Here is a 19442-nt window from a genome sequence, read left to right as displayed (position 1 = left end):
CATTCCCAATTCAATTCCCAGGTGTACAGAGAGGTGAGAAACTCTCAACATAAATTGTTTACAGACCAACAGGGCAGCCACTTGGGATTAGGAACACAGGTTGGTAAATATGGACTAACGGGAATAGACGGTTTTTTGTATTACGGGTCAAGTGTCAGCATAAAGCTTCATTCCAACAGACAGAGATGTTCATATTTAAAATCATTGCTCATAGGCAGAATTAACTGGGATGTCAGTTCCAAAAATTAAAATATTAATTATGTTTTGATGTGCAGTACACATTACAAATAAAGCTAATCTTCAAATTATCATTTTGGATATTTCAGACCACCTCTGCAACTCCTCAGCCTGGTTTGTCCTTCTTCCAATTCAATGCTCAAGATTGAATAATGATTGATATTTATGAATATAGTTATCTTCTGCCACCTTTGTGACTCTCTCACAAAGAGTGTATTCTCTCAGGTGTGCATGCTTTCTCTGCTTTTCAGAATTCCCAAATTCACTCTGCTCTCTCATACCTTACCATAAAAAAAAAAACTGGCAGAATGTTATTAACCAATACTGTCCCCTCACTCAACTCTAACTTATTCCAATCTGAACTTGAAGCTTTCCCTACCCTTCCCTGCCCCAATAACCAACCCTGACCACTGCAAATCAGTATTTCAGTTTTTTTTATTCTAAAGTTTTTATTTCCAATATTACCTCTGCAGGTGTTTATTTATCCCATTTATTCAGCCTACTAGAATGAAATATAAAATACTTTCCAAGCTCAGATAGGGCACTTAAGAAAAGTAGAAGATTGAGAGGGGAATTGATCAAAACATTCACAATTATGAAGGTACAGAGGTAGTAAATAGGTATAGTACAGTATCTAGCAGGTTTGGATAGGTACGTGGAGGGTAGGGGTATGGTCCCGGTGCAAGTCGATAGGAATAAGCAGTTTAAATGGCTTCAGCATGGATTAGATGGTCCAAAGTGCCTGCTTCTGTGCTGTACTTTTCTAGGACTCTAGAAAAAAACCCTAAGAAATGCTACAATTAAACAGCTCTCAATTGAAATAATAAAAAAATGTACCCATGTACATTTCACAATGTCATATACTTTGATAATGATAATGTAGATTTAAATGTAGCATTTCTTGTGGATCAATGGATGGCACACTTAACTCTGAATTACACTGTGGGATGAAGAGACAACAAATTTATAGAAACAGCAAAGATGTTGTGATCAGTGTTCCGGAATAATAATAGTCATCTGTTGATCTACATTATTTTGTGGAATTTTGATATTTTCTACATCATAGCAAAGACTATTCCAGCCTTGCACTTCGATGCCGATATTAGTAACTCCATTTTGTTTTTGGTTTGACTGTTCCCAGATCAATATCCCTAGTGTTTGCTGCAAAATGGATTATGCTACTTCAAGTTTAAAATGTGGAGTCTACATTATTCCCTCATCCATCTGTAATTTCCTGCCACCAACTTTTCAGTGATAACTTGTATCCCTAACCAAATGTTCTCTGAGCCCACAACCTACTTTGGAACAATTTCTTTCATCAGGTATGTATAACAACACAAGGCAGTGTGCAAGTAATGGATAGAATGAGCCATTTAGTCAGATAAACCAGCTAATAGAAACATAGAAAACCTACAGCACAATACAGGCCCTTCAGCCCACAATACTGTCCTGAACATATACTTACTTTAGAAATTACCTCGGGTTACCCATAGCCCTCTATTTTCCTAAGCTCCATGTACCTATCCAGGAGTCTCTTAAAAGACCCTGTCGTATCCGCCTCCTCCACCATCGCTGGCAGCCCATTCCATGCTCTCACCACTCTCTGCATAAAAAACTTACCCCTGACATCTCCTCTGTGCCTCCTTCCAAGCACTTTAAAACTGTGCCCATTCATGTTAGCCATAATGGCTAAGGAACTTTACCACCATACAATAATTAATCAAGTCGGCGTATATTATGGGGTGAATGAAGAAGAACATAAAAGCACAATGTATACAACATCATTCATAGCTTCAAGCCATCTTAAAGTATAAAGTTCAAAGTAAATTTATTACCAAAGTACATATATATTACCATTTACAACCCTGAGATTAATTTTATTGTGGGCATGCTCAATAAATCCATAACAGAATCAATGAAAGACCACACCATCTAGGGAATTCAACCAGTGCAAAAGACAAGAAACTGTGCAAATAGAAAAAAAAGAAATGATAAATAAATGAGCAATAAAATGAAGCAGAGTCCATAGGTTGTAGGAGCATTTCAATGATGGGATGTGAAGTTGAGTCAAGTTATTCCCTTTGGTTCAAGAGCCTGATGGTTAAGGGGTAATAACTGTTCCTGAACCTGGCAATGTGAGTCTTGATGGCAGCAGTGAGAAGACAGCATGACCTAGATGGTGTGGGTTCCTGATGACGGATGCTGCTTTCTTGCAACAACACTTCACGTAGATGTGCTCAATGGTGGGAAGGGCTTTACCTGTGACAAACTGGGTACGTATATAAAATCATCCCAAGTAAAATACACAGTACTGTACTTAGGTTCATAGCTGGGGGATTTCCAATGCTGAATAAGAAAACAAAATTTTTGTGCCAGTAAGTGGCACAAGCATCTATGAAATGATTAGATAATGCTTTTGTAATTTGAAAGTACATTTATGTACTTGAAAAGTGTCAGCTCTAACAGTATAGCATTCCAAGGAAGTGTTAGCTTAGATGATGGGCTTGAAATTCTGGGGGGCGGGGGGGGGAGTGAAAGAGATGTTTTAAAAATCATAACTAATTTCAGAAGTAAGAGTGCTATACATTGAATCAAAACCAACATGTAAATGAATTAAAATGTGGTGGAACATAAATGCACTTTAAGCCATCTGAATACAGCAATGAATTTATTTTCTTGAAATCACTTGAGTATACCAGTCCCAGTGTTTAATGACAAAATTTACTCAGAATTACCATTGCAACAGCTAGATAGTCACTGGGAAGTATATTAGTTCAAGTCACAATTACAATTTTTTTAAACCCAAGAAATTACCATCAACACTTTTAACATAATCTGCATATACAAAATCAGACATCCTTTTTAAATTGACATTGAGAAGGTATGGAAGCAAGTAACCTCTCTATCTTTAGGGCCAATAAAAAGGCATCTATAGGAAACAAAACTAATGACAGGGAACAAAGTTCTAATTTTAGTGACCAAACGTATTGGTCACTAACTAGGGGTGTGGTGGAAATTAACTTGTGACAGATCAATGAATAACAACAAAACAAAGTGTTCAGATATTTAGCTAATAAGCATAATTAAAATGGATTTATGACACTTAATCTTCTTAATCTATATTATTCAGGCTTGCTCATAAATAGTTGTACTGCTTGTAATAGCAAATGCTTATCTGTTTTTCTCTTAATCATACATTTTTAAGTCTAAGTTCCCACTAATCTATATACCTCAATTTAGAGGTGTACTGTAATGCGTTCTTGGAACCATGAAAAGGTTTTGCTCAACAACAAACAGAAAATGCACTAAAGATGTGATGGTGAACTGGAAAGAACTCAATGGCCCATTCGATTCTGCACAAATACTGTACTGTCCCTGTGCATCACACAAATATACTCGCCTCCCTACACCCAAGTCAGGAGAGCTAGGAAAGACGGAACAAACTTGATCAAGTTATGACTATCATGCAGTGGCCGCACATCCAGGAAAAGCGTTACAATAATTTTAGCGACTCAAGTTAATTTTTTGTTTCATTTTTATTCATAGATCTGTCCAAACTAATTTCACCCCCCCACCCCAGTTAGAGGGTAACAAGTTTGGTTTCTAAAACTAGTGCACAAAAAAGCACAACATTTCGACTCATTATTCCAAAGGGTACAGCACAGTCCTTGCATACAACGGAAGCAGCGCATTTTGGAACACTATACTGGTCTTTGAACACCGTTACACAACGACTCGGTTCCAATAATAGAAACTTTAAGATATGTAGAGCCGTGGAATTGTATAATTCACCAGGAGTTTGCAAAGATTCGGCAGGACATCCAAAACTTTGACAAACTTCTATAGATGTGTGGTTGGGAGTATATTGACTAGCTAGATCACAGCCTGATATGAAAACACCAATGCCCTTGAACAGAAAATCCTACAAAAAGTAGGAGATACGGCCCAGTCTATCACGGGTAAAGCCCTCCCAGCCATTGATCACATCTACATGAAACGCTGTCACAGGAAAGCAGCATCCATTATCGGGTATCCCCACCACCAAGTTCATACTCTCCCCTCACTGCTGCCATCAGGAAGGTGGTACAACAGCCTCAGGACTCACACCATCAAGTTCGGGAATCAGACTCTTGAACCAAAGGGGATAACTTCACTCACCTCACTTGCCCCATCACCGAAATGGATTCCACAACCAATGGACTTAATGACTCTTCATCTCACGTTTTCTATTTTTATTGCTTCCATATTTATTATTATTATCTATCTTCTGTATTTGCAGTTTGTCGACTTTTGCACACTGGTTGAACGCCCAAGTTGATGCAATCTTTCATTGATTCCATTATGCGTATTATTCTATTATAGATTTTAAAAAATGTCCGCAAAAATTAAACTCAGGGTTGTATATGGTGACTAATGGACTATGATAATAAATTTACTTTCAATAAACCAAGCCCGGAAGGTAAATTCACAACGTTACGTCAATAACCTACATTAGCAATTTCAATTAAGTCAATGCAAATATCACGGTAGTTACACCCAGCGTAGTTTCTTACTGTTGTCAGGCAAAAATCCGACAGAGAATAAATCAGTATTAATGGTGGAAATATGAAAACAGGTTGTCAGCCTAAGCCACAAGTGACAATTCAATTTAATCTGTTCAATCAGCCATGACGACAAAGTCAAACTACGAATTGAGCAAGAATCCCCCCCCCCACACACACACTTACCGCCTCTATTGGCGCCTATGAACAAGTTTCCCTGTCTAGTTACCTTGACACTACCACTGCACAGCTGACGGAGTAAATACACTTCCTGGTTTACACCACCAAATGTAGTCAACCATTTTTTAAAAATGTAAATACCACAATAATGTAAAAAGGCGAGTTCAGATGTCACGGTTTAAGGTACAGACGATGAGATTAAAGGGCAAACACAAACACAAACACACACACAACATTATCAGAGGCATCTCTAGGTCACAGGCTGGCCTAGTGTTGGAGGCAGTCAACATCAACCTACCTCTCTCATTGGGGATTTCCATCCTGTCTGAGGAGCGCGGGTGATATTATTGTCCCCCTCCAGCAGAATATCTGGGTTAGAGGGCCAGGGGCTGATTTCTCACGTCAACCGCTGCCCTGTCATGATGTTTTCATGCAGCCTGGCCGGCCGGAGGACCCTGTACATTTAAACGCATCCTCAGCTCTGATTGGCTGCGACCATGGCGTCACCAACCGCTCACTCCCACAACTGCGTCACAGACAGGGGCGATCGCCTGAAAATACTTCTATTAATTTATACACCGTTTCCATCCTATACAGATTAGTTAGGAACATTACACGCCGAAGAATATAGATTTTCCACGTTTATTTATCATGATACACTCGTTTTATAGGTCTCCGTACCTGTAGTTTGATTGACGTCACCCGGTCGTCAAGGGGAAAAAAAGAACCTCTTGCTCATTTGTAATCGTCCGGCGCAACAAAGTAGTTCCCATAAAATGAAATAAATCAGGAGATAGGCTGAGATAATGTTTTCAGGAAGAATTCAAGACAAATATAAGCGAGGGGTGTTGATGTTGGGTCGTTTGTGAGTAGTGGAATGAGGCGGGAAGTGAAGTTGATGCTGCAAGGTCTGGGGTGCGGAGGAAAGAGTTCCGGGCGGTGAGGCGTTCTCCCTCCCTCTCGCCGGCATTTAGTTAAGGCGGACAAGGAGCCGGCATCTTAGCTCCTCATTCATCCTCGTGTTCGTCATCTTTGTCGTCCGTTTCACATCTCCTCTGAAAGCACTCATCGTTTCAATGATGCCTGGCTATGACAGAGGTGATCGCAGCAGAGACCGCGGCGGGTAAGCGAGTTTTGAATGAGAATTTTAAGTTAATATCCGCCTGCTTAGTGAAGAAGAATAAAACCGGTTTCCGTTCTCATGGCTTGAAAACGCCGGGTGGAGGCGGCGGGGGGGAAAGAGCGCCTTATAGTCCGCAAACAAACCCAATACGGTACTGTAAGATTATGTATGATTTGTGTGTGTGAATACAACCCGTTTCTATAAAATTCGAAATTTAGTTCCGTCAATGACCATTTTAATATTCATCATTTGTATTTCCGCCGCAGGAAAAAAAAAGCCGTATTGTCTTAAATTTTCGGGTTTTTTTTTCCGTTTGACCTCGTGTGAGAGGTTTCCTGCGTGTACCGCTTTATCTAAAATGGCCGGAAGATTGGGTGGTAGTGATGGAGCGGGTGGGACAAAATGGATCTCTCGTCACCTTCTCTACCCCTCCCCGGCCATGTGCGCCGCACGGGCTTGTCCGGCTCCCATACCAATCAGTCAGTGTTAAAAGACAAATCGTCTAATTTTACAGCTTCGGGAGCGCACCTCGCTTCGGTGGCAGCCGAAACGCGCCTGTTGCCGGTAGGAAGTTTGGGCAGCCCGGGGAGAAGCTGAGGAAGAGGAAATGGGACCTGAACGAGCTGCCCAAGTTCGAGAAAAACTTCTACGTCGAGCACATGGACGTGGTGAACCGATCTCCGGTATGACCCCTTAATTTGTTCTTAGTTCTCTGAAATGGTTCTTCCTACTAGTACCAGAATGGGGAAGGGAAAAAAAGGTCAATTATAAAACAAAGAACTAGGTGAGGCCAAACTTGTAATTGATGTTGGGATAGCGTGTCCTTGATATTTGTTCATGATTTTTTTCTAATATGACTCAAATGCTATTAGTCACCAATGCATGGTCGCCTTCTGTAATCTATATGGCTGTTGAGCGGATATCTGAATTTAAGCTTTGGGTTTTAATGTTTGGCTTCCCCCTGCTGGACATTCTTCTGAAGTAATTTATCCACGTGAAGGAATATTAGCTTTTTCAATGAGTGCTGCAAACTGCCAGCCGTGATTTTTAAAATTTCATTTTCGTTTCTGAACTGGTTGATGTGGACTGAATTTAGTCCCTTTATAATTTTCCTTTACAGTTTGCATACAGGTAGAGAAGTTTGTGTTGATGGATTTAACAACACTTATATGGTATTAAGATTTTGTGTTTTTATAACCAAAACAGCAAGAAATTGAACAGTACAGAAGAAGCAAGGAGATAACAGTGAAAGGGCTTGGCTGTCCCAAACCAGTTTTCAACTTTGTTGAAGCAAGTTTCCCAAGTAAGTATACAATATTAATCCTGGCTTTAATGAAACTGACTTTATCAATCTTGCCCTGAGATCTGTTGTATTGGTGTAAATAAAGTAAAATGGATTTGATTATGGTTGCAACCTCTAAGTCTGCTTATTAAGATAACAGCAGACTTTTTGTTTCAGCGGTGAAAGTGAGGCTTTGCAAAGTTCAAATCTGTAAATTGTATCAAATTGAATTCATGTCAGAGACAAGAAACTGCAGATGCTGGTAATCTGGAGCCATAGAGAAGATGCTGGAGGAATTCAGTTGGTCGGGCAGTATCTGAAAGGTCTTGACTAGAAATGTTGATTGTACATTTTCTTCCATAGATCCTGCCTGACTTGTTGAGTTCCTCCATAACCTTTTATATGCTGGCATGGTGATGTATGTGTGTAAACTAGTGCATTATGTACACAATTACAGACCAAGAGGGGATGCAAAAAGGTGTTGAAAGATGAGACACTGCTGTATGTTAATTATAATTGCTTTAGTAACCAGAATTTGAAGAATTTAAATGAAAAAAAGTTCAGTGGATGAAATCATTCCTGCTATATGTCATAGTGCAGTACTTTGTCTTTGAAGTTGTGATTCAGACTTGCATTTCTAAAAATGTTAAATCTATTCCTCCCCTCTACAGCATATGTATTGGATGTTTTAATGCAACAAAATTTCACAGAGCCAACAGCTATTCAGGCACAAGGCTGGCCTGTTGCGCTTAGTGGCAAGGATATGGTTGGAATTGCTCAGACTGGATCTGGTAAAACACTTGCTGTAAGTATAATGGTAATTTGTGGGTGCTAGAGGTAATCTTACTTTTTTTATGTCTGATTACAGTCTGATTGACCATGCAGTTCTCCCTTCCATCTCATGGTCATATGTATGGCATGGAAAGGACACTTTGGCTCTCTTGGTTCATAGAATAGAATAGTACAACAACAGTACAGGCCCTTTCGCCCACATTGTTGTGCTGACTTGCAAACCCTAGCTCCCGTATACCCGCCCCCCCAGCTTAAATTCCTCCATATACCTGTCTAGTAGTCTCTTAAACTTCACTAGTGTATCTGCCTCCACCACTGACTCAGGCAGTGCATTCCACCCACCAACCACTCTTGAGTAAAAAAAAACACCTTTCTCTAATATCCCCCTTGAACTTCCCACCCCTTACCTTAAAGCCATGTCCTCTTGTATTGAGCAATGCATTAAGCAGCATTTTGGCTAATCCCATTATTATTCTTGTGTTCCCTTCAACTGTGCTGGTCCATGGCCGTAGATTTAACTTGCCTTTATATTAGGGACAAATTACAATGGTCATTTAATCTCTGGGACATAGAGGAACTCCATAAGGCCAAAGATGAACTTTCATGCTTTGTGCACAGACAACAGTTGGAGGGCAGAATTGAACCAGGTTTCTGGCTGTGCTGCAGTGGCTCTACCAGTAGTGTTTATTGTGTCACCCAATTCAGACATTGTGATCAGCAGAATCATGTTTATCTGGTTCTTTTATGTAACCAGCTAAGAAAGACAGGGAACCTGAAATAACTTCTGCTTTGAACATTGTCCTTTTGTCCATGACAATCTATCCTAAGTTTCTTATTTTTTTCGTGCTGTTCTTCCTGGTAAGAGGTGTTTGTGCATACTATATCACCATGAGGTTGGCAGGGTGGAGACACCTCTGTACCAAATGAAGTGTAAAGTGCTCTTTTCCCTCTGCTAGCCTCCTGCAGGGCCCCTTTGGGCAAGATGTAGTACCTGCGTAGCACCCCCCCCCCCCCCCCCCCCCCCGGATCAAGGTCACATGAAACCATGGGAGCAGTTAGTGGATGGTTGTATGAGCAGCTGGTGCACGTCACAAGTCTTAGTTATGTGACAAATGGCAAGGGGCAGATTTGAAGGGCATTGATAATGGCTGTGATCTGGCTCCTTTAAGCACTGTGCAATACCTTGTCTGTGGCCATACTGGGGTCATTGGTGGGACTTCTTAAACTCCGTGTCCTGTGGCTTGAGGTCAATTGCAACCTTGCTATTTATATCCAACTTTTAACTAAGATATGTATGTTTACCCTCATCCCTATGCATGTTGATGTTAGCAACAGCTTAATTCTGTCCTTGTTTCCATCCATGGTATGGTCTCTCCTACCTCTAATTTTCTTCAGATATGCAACTAGGTGTCTCCAAATTTGACCTCCCCAATTTTCCTAAATTATTACAGGTACCTTTAATTGTAAACTCTAAATTTAGTATTTTTGCCTCCACCTTGTGCTTCTTAACACCTACCTACCTACCACATTTTTAATTGTTGCCATGGCCTGGTGTAGCTCAACATTGAAACTTGTCCTTTTGTGATGTCCTTTGCACAGATGTAATTCCTATAATTAAGCTAATCTGTGTATTCATTAACTGTCCTAAAACTGAAGGACTGTAGTGGTACAGTCTAATCTAAAAGATTGCACTTGTGACATAAAACTAGGATCCCCAATCTTCACTTCATTTCAAACTGGTGTTCTCAGTTGGTCATTTGCTGCTGTGCTGATAACATTTCTTGGTTAATTGCTGATCAAGTAATTTTCAGTACTGTGAAATGTGCACTTTGAGATGAATTTTAAGAATTGTGGAATGCTTCTGTAATTGTAGCAATAGTGAATTTAATTCCACAAAACATTAAGGATATTTTGTGTTTGTAATTTGAGTTCTTCCTATAAACTTTATGTTGGCTCTAGATATTTTTGTCAATGTATTACTCTACTTTTGACCTGTGCAATTTGTGTACAATCTAATTTAATCTCTCGTTTCTTTGCAGTACTTGTTGCCAGCTATTGTTCACATAAATCATCAGCCTTTTCTGGAACGTGGTGATGGACCCATAGTAAGTTTTAATTTATTTGAATTGCAAGAATTGTTAATGGGTTGAAAGTTGACATTAACCCAAGATCTCTTTTCTTAGTGTTTAGTACTAGCACCAACAAGAGAGCTGGCTCAACAAGTACAACATGTGGCACACGATTATGGAAGAGCATCCCGTCTAAAATCAACTTGTATTTACGGAGGGGCTCCAAAGGGTCCACAGATTCGGGATCTTGAAAGAGGTATTGTGCCTTTTGTTGTAAATAAATTGCTGGATTTCTGCTGTAGTTATATTGAAATGATTTAACTACTTTTTATTTGCTACAGGTGTCGAGATCTGTATTGCAACACCTGGTAGATTAATAGACTTCTTGGAAGCTGGCAAGACAAATCTTAGAAGATGTACATATCTGGTACTTGATGAGGCAGATCGAATGCTTGACATGGGCTTTGAGCCACAGATCCGGAAAATTGTAGAACAAATTAGGGTAAATATTTTGAATCTTTTAATATAATAGGCTTGCATTTTGAAATGCTTTATTCAAAATGTCTGACTAATTGATCTGTTGAAAGCCATTTTGAAGTGGGTTACACAGTTGCTGTTCAGTAATTGACCAGCAGTGTTGCTGTAGAGCAGCTGGGAAATCCTTGTCTGAACACTGAATTTTCACAAGAAAGCCATTGAATCTACGTATCTAATTTTAGCCATAACAATAGCATGCCTTCTGTCCTTAATATATTGTCCCAAATACATAATTTTGTCCAGCCCCCTTTGATAAATGAAATAATATTTCCCTAAAATTATTCCTTAAGCTGTACAGTTAAAGACAAATAAGCAGGTGTTTAGCACCTGCTCTTTTTTTTTTGTTCCAGTATTTTTTAAGCTCAAACATGTAGCTTTAAAATAAAAAGTAACTTCTCATGCTTGTGGTGTTCAGTCCATTTTTGCCAAACTTTGTGTACCAATTTTCATTTTTCTCCTCCAGCCTGACAGGCAGACATTGATGTGGAGTGCAACTTGGCCTAAGGAGGTTCGGCAATTGGCTGAAGACTTCTTGAAGGAATATGTTCAGATTAACATAGGTGCATTGGAGCTTAGTGCTAATCATAACATTCTGCAGATTATAGACGTATGTCAGGAGGTTGAGAAGGATGACAAGTAAGTGAAATTTGGGTAGCAACATTCATCCGATCACAAGATGTTATTTACCACATTCATTTTTCCTACCTCTAATATCCTGTGTCTTTTGCTAAAATAAACTTGGTATTTAAATACTTGTTCAGGTACCTTGCCCTTTGAGATTTGAAAACCTTTTCCACTCTGATTTTAAAAGGTGGTTTGAGTCAAATGTAGCCCATATACTTGAACTCAGCTCCTATTCCACTCTTCCACTCTTCCTCTTTCTGTCTGCCCCCAAAAAAAAAAAATTTGGAGTGGACTAGCAGCAAGAGATCAAAGTTGCTGGTGAACACAGCAGGCCAGGCAACTTTGATGTGTTGCTTGAATTTCCAGCATCCGCAGATTTCCTCGTGGTAGCAGCAAGAGATGCTTTGTTTTCTAACTTGCTGACCTTGAAAGTATTCCCAAGTATGATATGGGTGGACGAAGTGCAGTCGTTTGAATTTTCTGAATATTTGGTTTAAAATAGCATCTTTGTTTTGATGATGCACACTATTATAGACAGAACTGGCTTTGAAGCCAAGCTTCACCTGTCAAAGGAGAAAGCTAAAAATCCAATGAAATCTGCTAACCATAAATCAGACTGGATGCTGAGATAGGGCTTATTTTGTCATCAATTGCCTTTAATATTTGACAAGAATTCTGTACATTTATAATTACTACGTATGACTAAAACTTAATTATGGCTTTGTATATTAGATTGCTGAGGTTGATGGAGGAAATAATGAGTGAAAAAGAAAACAAAACAATCATTTTTGTGGAAACGAAGCGAAGATGTGATGAACTCACAAGACGAATGAGGAGAGATGGGTGAGCACTTAATGTTGAAACTTAAATGTCTGAATTTGTGCCGCATGCTCTTAGTTTCACTATTAAATTTTTGATACATAACCATGTCTGCTTCCTGTTATCATACCTACGTTTTCCGAACAGCTTTTTGGGTTATTTTGGTGAAAACTGATTATTGCATTCAGGGGTTCTTCCATGATGCTGTTAATTTGCAATTTATAGACTATAGATATGTGCTGTTTAAAGATATTTATAAATGCTTAAATAGTATAAGCCTTTCGGGGGTAGCAGTGGCCAAAACTATAGGGTAAAATGTAAATGATCTTGAGCTGCTTTAATATTATGCGCATCTGCTGATCAGTGGTATCTGACATTATGGAGATTAGAAAGCATGCCAACATAAACCAATATAAAATTAGTCATTCAGCATATGCATTGTGCCTACAGCATAATGTTTTTTGTTAGGGTTGACAATATGGTGACAAATTAGCAATTGAGATTTACTAATGTATTTCTAGCCTGCTGAATCACATTTGTGAAATGATGGAAAGACTTGGAGCAATGCATGTGACTGGTTAGTTAGATTATGGAGGGGGCTATGAAGTGAGAGTCTATGAATTACTCATGCACCAAGTATCTAGTTTCTAAAAGTAAGTGAAATCATGTCTGAGAAATGAAGTACTGGACTTATTAAATAAGATGCAGATTTTTTTTCTTTCCAGGTCTAGATTTTTCATTTGTATCTTTTCTTGATTTGTAGGTGGCCGGCAATGTGCATTCATGGGGACAAGAGTCAGCCAGAGCGTGACTGGGTTCTAAATGGTAAGTGATTCACCAGCTTGAGCTTTATCTTTTAAGCATTTCTGAATATGCACTATTTAACTTTTTCTTTTCTCCCCAATTAGAGTTTCGGTCAGGCAAAGCACCAATCCTTATTGCGACAGATGTTGCTTCCAGAGGTTTAGGTTAGTAATGCCAGTCCACCTTGTGACTTTCCTCCACTTTATTCAAAGATTTAAAGAAAGTATACTATTGCTTTCTTTAACGTGTCTTTGCATTTTTTTTTCTAAGTTGTGTAAAGGTGCAGTCTTTGTGGCAGGGCCTAGGCATGACAGTTCGAGGACGCGAGAGGGGGAAGGAGGACAAATCGATGTGATCGGCTGGCAGCTACCCAGTCGAATACAAAGATGCTGAACAGAGGGAGCATTGTGCCAGTAATCTTCAAAAGGCGGAATGGTCAACATTTACCCGCCACCCTAAAATCTGTTCTCGCCCTGGATGACGTGAAGCACTTACCATTCATTAAAACTTTGGTTCTTTTGTTTACTTTTTTTTTGATTACTCAGGATATGCCCTGGTTTCATTTTCCCCCATTTTGCTTAGCTAATTTTTTTTAAAGCTAGCAAGTTTACCAAAATAATGGTGCGTCGAACAAGTGTCTTATTGTTAAACTTTGTTCACTGCTTCATGTGTTTTTTCAAATGGAGAGCCAAGTTAACCTCAGTAAGCTCCTTCCCAGAAATTGGTGGTGAGTACTGGCACAAGTTAGTGAAAGATTGGTAGATTAGTTAACATTGAATCTAGCAGTGTAATGCCCTCATAATTTCTGAAGTTCCTCCCTCACCTAGTGTACATTAGTCATGTCGGGACCTGCCAAACAGAGACATTTTCTCAAGTGAACACTGGCTTCTTAGAAGTGCTTGCCTAGACAAGATGTCAAAAGGAAAACCTGAGTAGGGAAGTGCTGGGGATGTAGGTGTCCATTGGGCTCTGTTTAATTGTAGTCTATTTTGGTCTTGGCAAGACATGCAGTGTGGCCTGAATCCTGAGCTTCTCATGAATGTGTAGGAAGGACCTTGCCTGACTGTTATAAGGTCCTGAATGGCACATGAAGAGGCAACAATGTACAAAGTGGCCCCAACTGTATAGAAGCATCCGGATGTCACTTGATAACATGTGGGGAGTTCGCTGACTTGGGAATGGACTAGTGAATGCATACTCCCAATGGTAAGATCTCAAAATATCTCTGATTTTTGGGTTGTTCTTTTTTTTTTTAAGGGGAGTGTGCATTGTTTTCTCTTCCCACAGTAGTATTCCCGCAAGATTTGAACTAAGGGTTGTTTTAACGTTTGCTTTACAGTCATTGATGCTGCGGCTGTTTGCTCACTTGCTAACTTCTGTTTTTGATCTGACTGTTGTGGTGTGCATAACATGCGCCTGCTTTTGCAACACTGCAACACTTTACAGATGTTGAAGATGTGAAATTTGTCATCAATTATGACTACCCTAACTCCTCTGAAGACTATATTCACCGCATTGGGCGAACTGCCCGCAGTTCCAAAACTGGCACCGCTTACACGTTCTTTACTCCTGGCAACATAAAGCAGGCAAATGACCTTATCTCTGTGCTTCGTGAGGCAAATCAGGCTATCAACCCAAAGCTAATTCAGATGGTGGAAGACAGAGGTTCAGGTAAAATCTTCTTTAAAAAATTCTACTTAAAATCACAATTTGCATTTTACATCTAGTTGAACTGGATTTCAGTACTTATGCTTGTAGCTTGGATTTTAAAGGGGCTTGGAGGATTAAAGGGTAACATTTGTGGGGTACTCAGAATAAACTGTAGTGGATTAGCTTGAAGTTGGAAGCATGAAATAGAATTTGAATATAAATCAGTTAAATTAACTTGCAGCTTGGCCAACTGAACTAAGCCTGTATTTAAAACTGCTGTGGTTTTGTGGAAAGTGTTTAAACCCTGAAGTCCTAGTTTGGGTTGTCTTAAGTTTGGTTTGATCTGAGCCAGCCAGTTAAGAGTGACATTTGATTTCATAATAATCTGTATATGATTATATGCTGATCATAAATAATTGTACATTTTAATTGGACAGGTCGTTCCAGGAGTAGAGGTGGCTATAAAGATGATCGCCGTGATGACAGAAGAGACCGATTCTCTGGTTCCAACAGGATTGGAGGCTACAGTTTCAGGAATAGGGATAGTTTGGACAGGGTATATGGAGCAGGAGGCAGAGAGAATGGTTTTACACAGACTTTTGCTTCTGCAAACCAACAAACGGCCTTTGTTTCTGGGAAATTTGGATCCACGAACAGCTTTCCAAATCTGGCTCGGTTTGGAAATTCCAGTTTTCCAGGATCTGTAAACCAGGGAACCAATGCATTTGGCAATCAGAGTCAAAATGGTTACAAGGCTGTTGGTAGCAAGGTCCAGCAGTTTGCAAGTGGTCATTCTGGTACCAATGCCATGCAGAGCAATGGCATTGGTCAACAGTCTGTGGGAGCTCAGTACCAGTATCCACCCCCACCTTTGATGGGAATGGGTTTCCAAGCACAAACTGGTTATCCTATGCCTCTTGCATATAGTGGAATGCAAAAATAACTTATTAAACTAGATGTCAATTTTTTCCATTCTCTTCTGACATGTACTGTAACTTTGTTTGAGGATGAGGAAGTTCTTTAATATTAGAAACCATTGATATTCCAAGGAAGACTGCAGTGCAGCAGTAGGATTGGTGCACTTTCCCCATTATTTAATTTTTTTGTTACTTTACATTCCTCAAATTTTTTGTTAGTTTTTCTATTAGAATGGCAGATTAATATTATACAAGTTTAACTTATGCATAATTAAGTACCACAGTGTATGTAAAGATGCATGTCCTTCCAATATGGAAGTTTGAAGGTCTTGGAGTTCTGTATGTATGTAACTGCCAAAGTGTCATTTTAAATAAAAGTTTAAAAATTTGGATTCTATTGTGTATTATTAAGAATACATCAGTTTACACAATTGCGTGTTCTGCATTAATAGCACTATGACTTGTGTTTGTATTTTAGTTATTGCTATGAATTTGAAGCTGAGAATTGCTATTGGGTGAGATCGGGAGAGATGGTAAAGTATCATCAAAACACAAATTTGGATGTAACTTGGCTGTGAGGGTAAAAATTTGAAACGGGTGTATGCTCACTGATTCAGCTAGTAACACAGATTGTTCTAAAATGAGTCTATACCAATTGTCTGAAGTTGGCTGTTGCTATTAAGAATAAATCAGCCATGATAGAATGGTGGAGTAGACTAGATGGGCTGAATGGCCCAATTCTTTTTCTTGTGGTCTGAGAAGTTGGCTGTTGCTATTGACTCACCAAAAGGCAGGGAATTCTATTCCTGCTGTAAGCTACTTTTCTGGGACATTTTTAGTCTTGTGTTGGAAACTGCAAAGTTCAAGGCAAGTTCATTATCAAAGTGCATAGATATTACCTATTGCAGGCTAGCATCATGGAGCTGCTACTTCAGTAATGGGTCCATGGTATAACACTTAACTGGGGCATCAGTATTGACACAAAGCTTCCTTAACTTCAACCCTAAATTGTATCAATTACTTGCTTTAAAATATCTAATCTGTGTGTAGGTGTGAATAGGTTTGGTATCTAAATTTGCTAAGTTTTGATTTGGAAGGATTTTTGCATCTGGAATAAAATATGCTAGATTTGATGACGTGGCAATGGAGGCTGTTGAATAGCAGAAGTATTTTGTTTTTACGACTTCAAAAAATACAGCAGTTTTCAAATCCAGAAATCCACCTTTTATGTTCACAATATATTTTTAAAAAATTATCCAGGACTTGGAAATGGCTGCTTTCAAGAGTCTTACCATCTTGGGACTTGTTACTGCTATTCAAATGCTGGTTCTGACAGTGGGTTGGGGGGGGGGGGGTGGGGAGGTAAGGAGGAAAGCTATCTGCAGGGAACATCAGATATGTGCAATATTTTCTGCTTGCATGAATTGCAAAAAAAAAGCTCAATACTTTTTGAAGATCTGTGTGCCTGCTTTCATAATAGGCATGTGGGGGTAAATTTTACAACTGCATAATTTCCTTAAATTATCTACTATTGATGTAGATTATAATTTTATAGTCCAGGAGCCCCCTTACTTAGTGTGAAATAACCTTTAACATACAAGCTATAGTAATTAAAGTCAGAAGCTTCATCTTGGGCTACCTTTTTATACGCAGGAAAAAAATGCACTGCACAGCAACACTTGCAGCTTTTCAATTGAAAAATTGGCCAAAAGGTCTTTGTTAGAGATGATGGGGTTTGTTAATTATCATAATAGTTGAGGTTTTTGTGTTTTAATGGAAAAATGCAGGAAATACTCGATATAGTGGAAATTTAGTGAACTCGTAACTGGGGAAAAATGCAGATGTATGGCTGTTTCCTACACTTAGATTTCAGAGCTTTAGAAGAGAACCTTTTCTGCTATGAATCATGTGTTGTAATTCCCTGGGTGTGGTTGGAGTTCCAGCTGCTCTGTAATATATGCTTTGTGCAATAATGAAACATTTAGGTGGAAAACAACTCGGCACAATGCATTGGAGACTCAACCTGATGAAGCATGACAAGTTTACTGTGATTTGTATTAGAAATTGCAATAGGAAGGCCATGTGCTAATAGTGTCCAGGTCTGTTAATTAATTTTCCACTTAATATAATTAATTTGGTCAATTGTTCAGAACTGTTCAATTTCACTGAACAATCTTAAAAGATTCTTGCACTTCCTGGGATGAATTGTAGAATCATTTTCGTTGCTAAGTCTACAATCATACTGTCATGTAATCAGTTAAGCATACTAAAGGTAATGAGAACTAAGGTTATAAATGCTAAAATGGTGAGAAATCTGCAAGTTCAAGTTTGTAACAAACCCCAACAATGTTTTCAATAATAATTTGAAATTGTCATTTTTATTACATTAACAATGTACAGAGGATTCAGAATTAGCTGCATTTGTATTTTTTAAGAAAATACTCCCAATTTACTATCTTTTCTAGACATTAGTGACTCACTAGAATTAATTTTCAAGGTATTTGTTCCAAGCAACCTTAATGATGTAGGCAGATTTATGACTTAAGTCCTACATACTGGCACTGTAAGTAAATGTTTACTCTTGTGTGAAGTAGACCAACTACAATTCATTAATTCCCTTTGTGGTCAGATTGCTAGTGTTAATTTATTCCTCCTGCCTGTTATATATTTTAAGTGTACTTGCTGTCACAGCTGTGGGCTGCTATTTCTACACCATTTTAACATTGCTTGCTTTAGTCTGGTCAATGAACATTTCTCAGGGGATGTGTGGTATGGTGAGATCTTTGGCACTCTTGCACTTCCATCCCTCCATGAACCATGAAAGAGATGCTTCAAGCATTTCTGTTTAGTTGGCCAGTGGCACTGACCTAAACAATGTGCTTTGGGTAGCTGGTAATGGATTACATTAAATCCCAACTTCCTGCCACACTAGACCCTTTCCAGTTGGCTTATTGCTCCAACTGGTCCAATGATGATGCAAAAGTGTCCATTCTGTCCCACCTTGGGCAATGGTGCCTACATTCTGTTGACTTTAGCTCAGTGTTTAACACAATCATCTCTCAGAAGCTGATGGTTAAACTGTCTTCATTGGGTCTCAATACCTCTAATTGGATCTTGGACTTGACAAAGACCACAGTAGGTCTGTATGGCAGCAACACCTCTAGCTCCATCATGCTGAGCACCGGCAACCCCAGGGACTGCATGCTCAGCCTGCTGCTGACACATGACTGCACTGCTATATTCAGTTTTAACTGAATCAAGTTTACTGATTACATGCTATTGATAGTACAGTGGTTGGTCTCATCAATGGCAACAAGAGTGTACAGAGAGGAGGTACAGCAGCTGGTAAAATGGTGTGAACACAACAACCTGAGTCTCAATGTGGACAAGACTAAAGAGATGATTGTGAACTTTAGGAAGTACAGGCTGACTACTTCTCACTGCACATACACAGCTCCTCTGTGGAGGGTTAAGGAGTACCAAGTTTCTGGGAGGGTGCATAACAGATGTCTCACCTGGTCCTTCACCATGAAATCACAGCAGTGTCTCCACTTCCTCAGGACATTGAGGCAAGCAAGGCTCTTCTCTGCCCTTGCCCCCCCCATCCCCAATCTAACCAATTTTTACTGGAGCACCATTAATAGTGCCCTGATCAGCTGCATCACAGTCTGGTATGGGAATTGCAAGACATCTGACTGCAAGACCCTACAAAGGGTTGTGAGGATGGCTGTGATACTTAACATGAGTGCTGTGTACACAGGGCCTATAACATTGTAAGTGATCTCTCCCATCTGTCCAACAGTCTTTCACCCCCTACCATCAGGCAGGAGGTACCATACAATTTTTTAAAATTTCAAAATATACTTT

The 19442-nt window shown here is 39.3% G+C and overlaps 2 protein-coding genes across 5 annotated transcripts in view; one reads left to right on the top strand and one right to left on the bottom strand.

Annotated features, from left to right (window-relative positions):
• LOC140187273 (centrosomal protein of 95 kDa-like) overlaps positions 1-5455 on the bottom strand; it is a 64007-nt gene extending 58552 nt beyond the window's left edge. The window contains exon 1 of one of the 2 annotated variants that reach the window (XR_011883047.1): positions 5257-5455. Coding sequence is in view for 1 of the 2 variants with exons in the window: in XM_072242408.1 (XP_072098509.1) it covers positions 5257-5278 (22 nt within the window). In the remaining variant the exon portion in view is untranslated. The remainder of the gene's footprint in view (positions 1-5256) is intronic. The other variant, XM_072242408.1, reaches the window with a different exon arrangement.
• Positions 5456-5913: 458 nt separating this feature from the next.
• On the top strand, positions 5914-15967 carry ddx5 (DEAD (Asp-Glu-Ala-Asp) box helicase 5). Of its 3 annotated transcripts, XM_072242409.1 has the most exons (13): positions 5914-6081; positions 6596-6764; positions 7288-7384; positions 8035-8168; positions 10195-10260; positions 10339-10480; positions 10566-10726; positions 11225-11397; positions 12118-12228; positions 12968-13029; positions 13113-13172; positions 14455-14679; positions 15096-15967. In XM_072242409.1, the coding sequence occupies exons 1-13, from the start codon at positions 6035-6037 to the stop codon at positions 15599-15601; spliced, it is 1953 nt and encodes a 650-aa protein (XP_072098510.1). In that variant the 5' UTR covers positions 5914-6034; the 3' UTR covers positions 15602-15967. The 3 variants fall into 3 exon arrangements, with proteins under 3 accessions (XP_072098510.1, XP_072098511.1, XP_072098512.1); XM_072242410.1 differs by lacking the exons at positions 14455-14679; positions 15096-15967 and adding an exon at positions 14012-14207; XM_072242411.1 differs by lacking the exons at positions 14455-14679; positions 15096-15967 and adding an exon at positions 13279-13995.
• Positions 15968-19442: the final 3475 nt, after the last annotated feature.

The sequence above is a fragment of the Mobula birostris genome, chromosome 24 (genome assembly GCF_030028105.1).
Source record: "Mobula birostris isolate sMobBir1 chromosome 24, sMobBir1.hap1, whole genome shotgun sequence".
In the NCBI taxonomy this organism is placed as follows: Eukaryota; Metazoa; Chordata; class Chondrichthyes; order Myliobatiformes; family Myliobatidae; genus Mobula; species Mobula birostris.
The sequence above is the reverse complement of the archived record's forward strand: the minus strand, read 5'-3'. Positions and strand labels throughout refer to the sequence as shown.

Bases quoted from the DNA above. Each gene is read 5' to 3' on its own strand.
- ddx5 (XM_072242409.1), top strand. From the start codon at position 6,035: ATGATGCCTGGCTATGACAGAGGTGATCGCAGCAGAGACCGCGGCGG. The intron at 6,082-6,595 runs GTAAGCGAGTTT...CTAATTTTACAG, and splicing joins CGCAGCAGAGACCGCGGCGG to CTTCGGGAGCGCACCTCGCT. The intron at 13,030-13,112 runs GTAAGTGATTCA...CTCCCCAATTAG, and splicing joins GCGTGACTGGGTTCTAAATG to AGTTTCGGTCAGGCAAAGCA.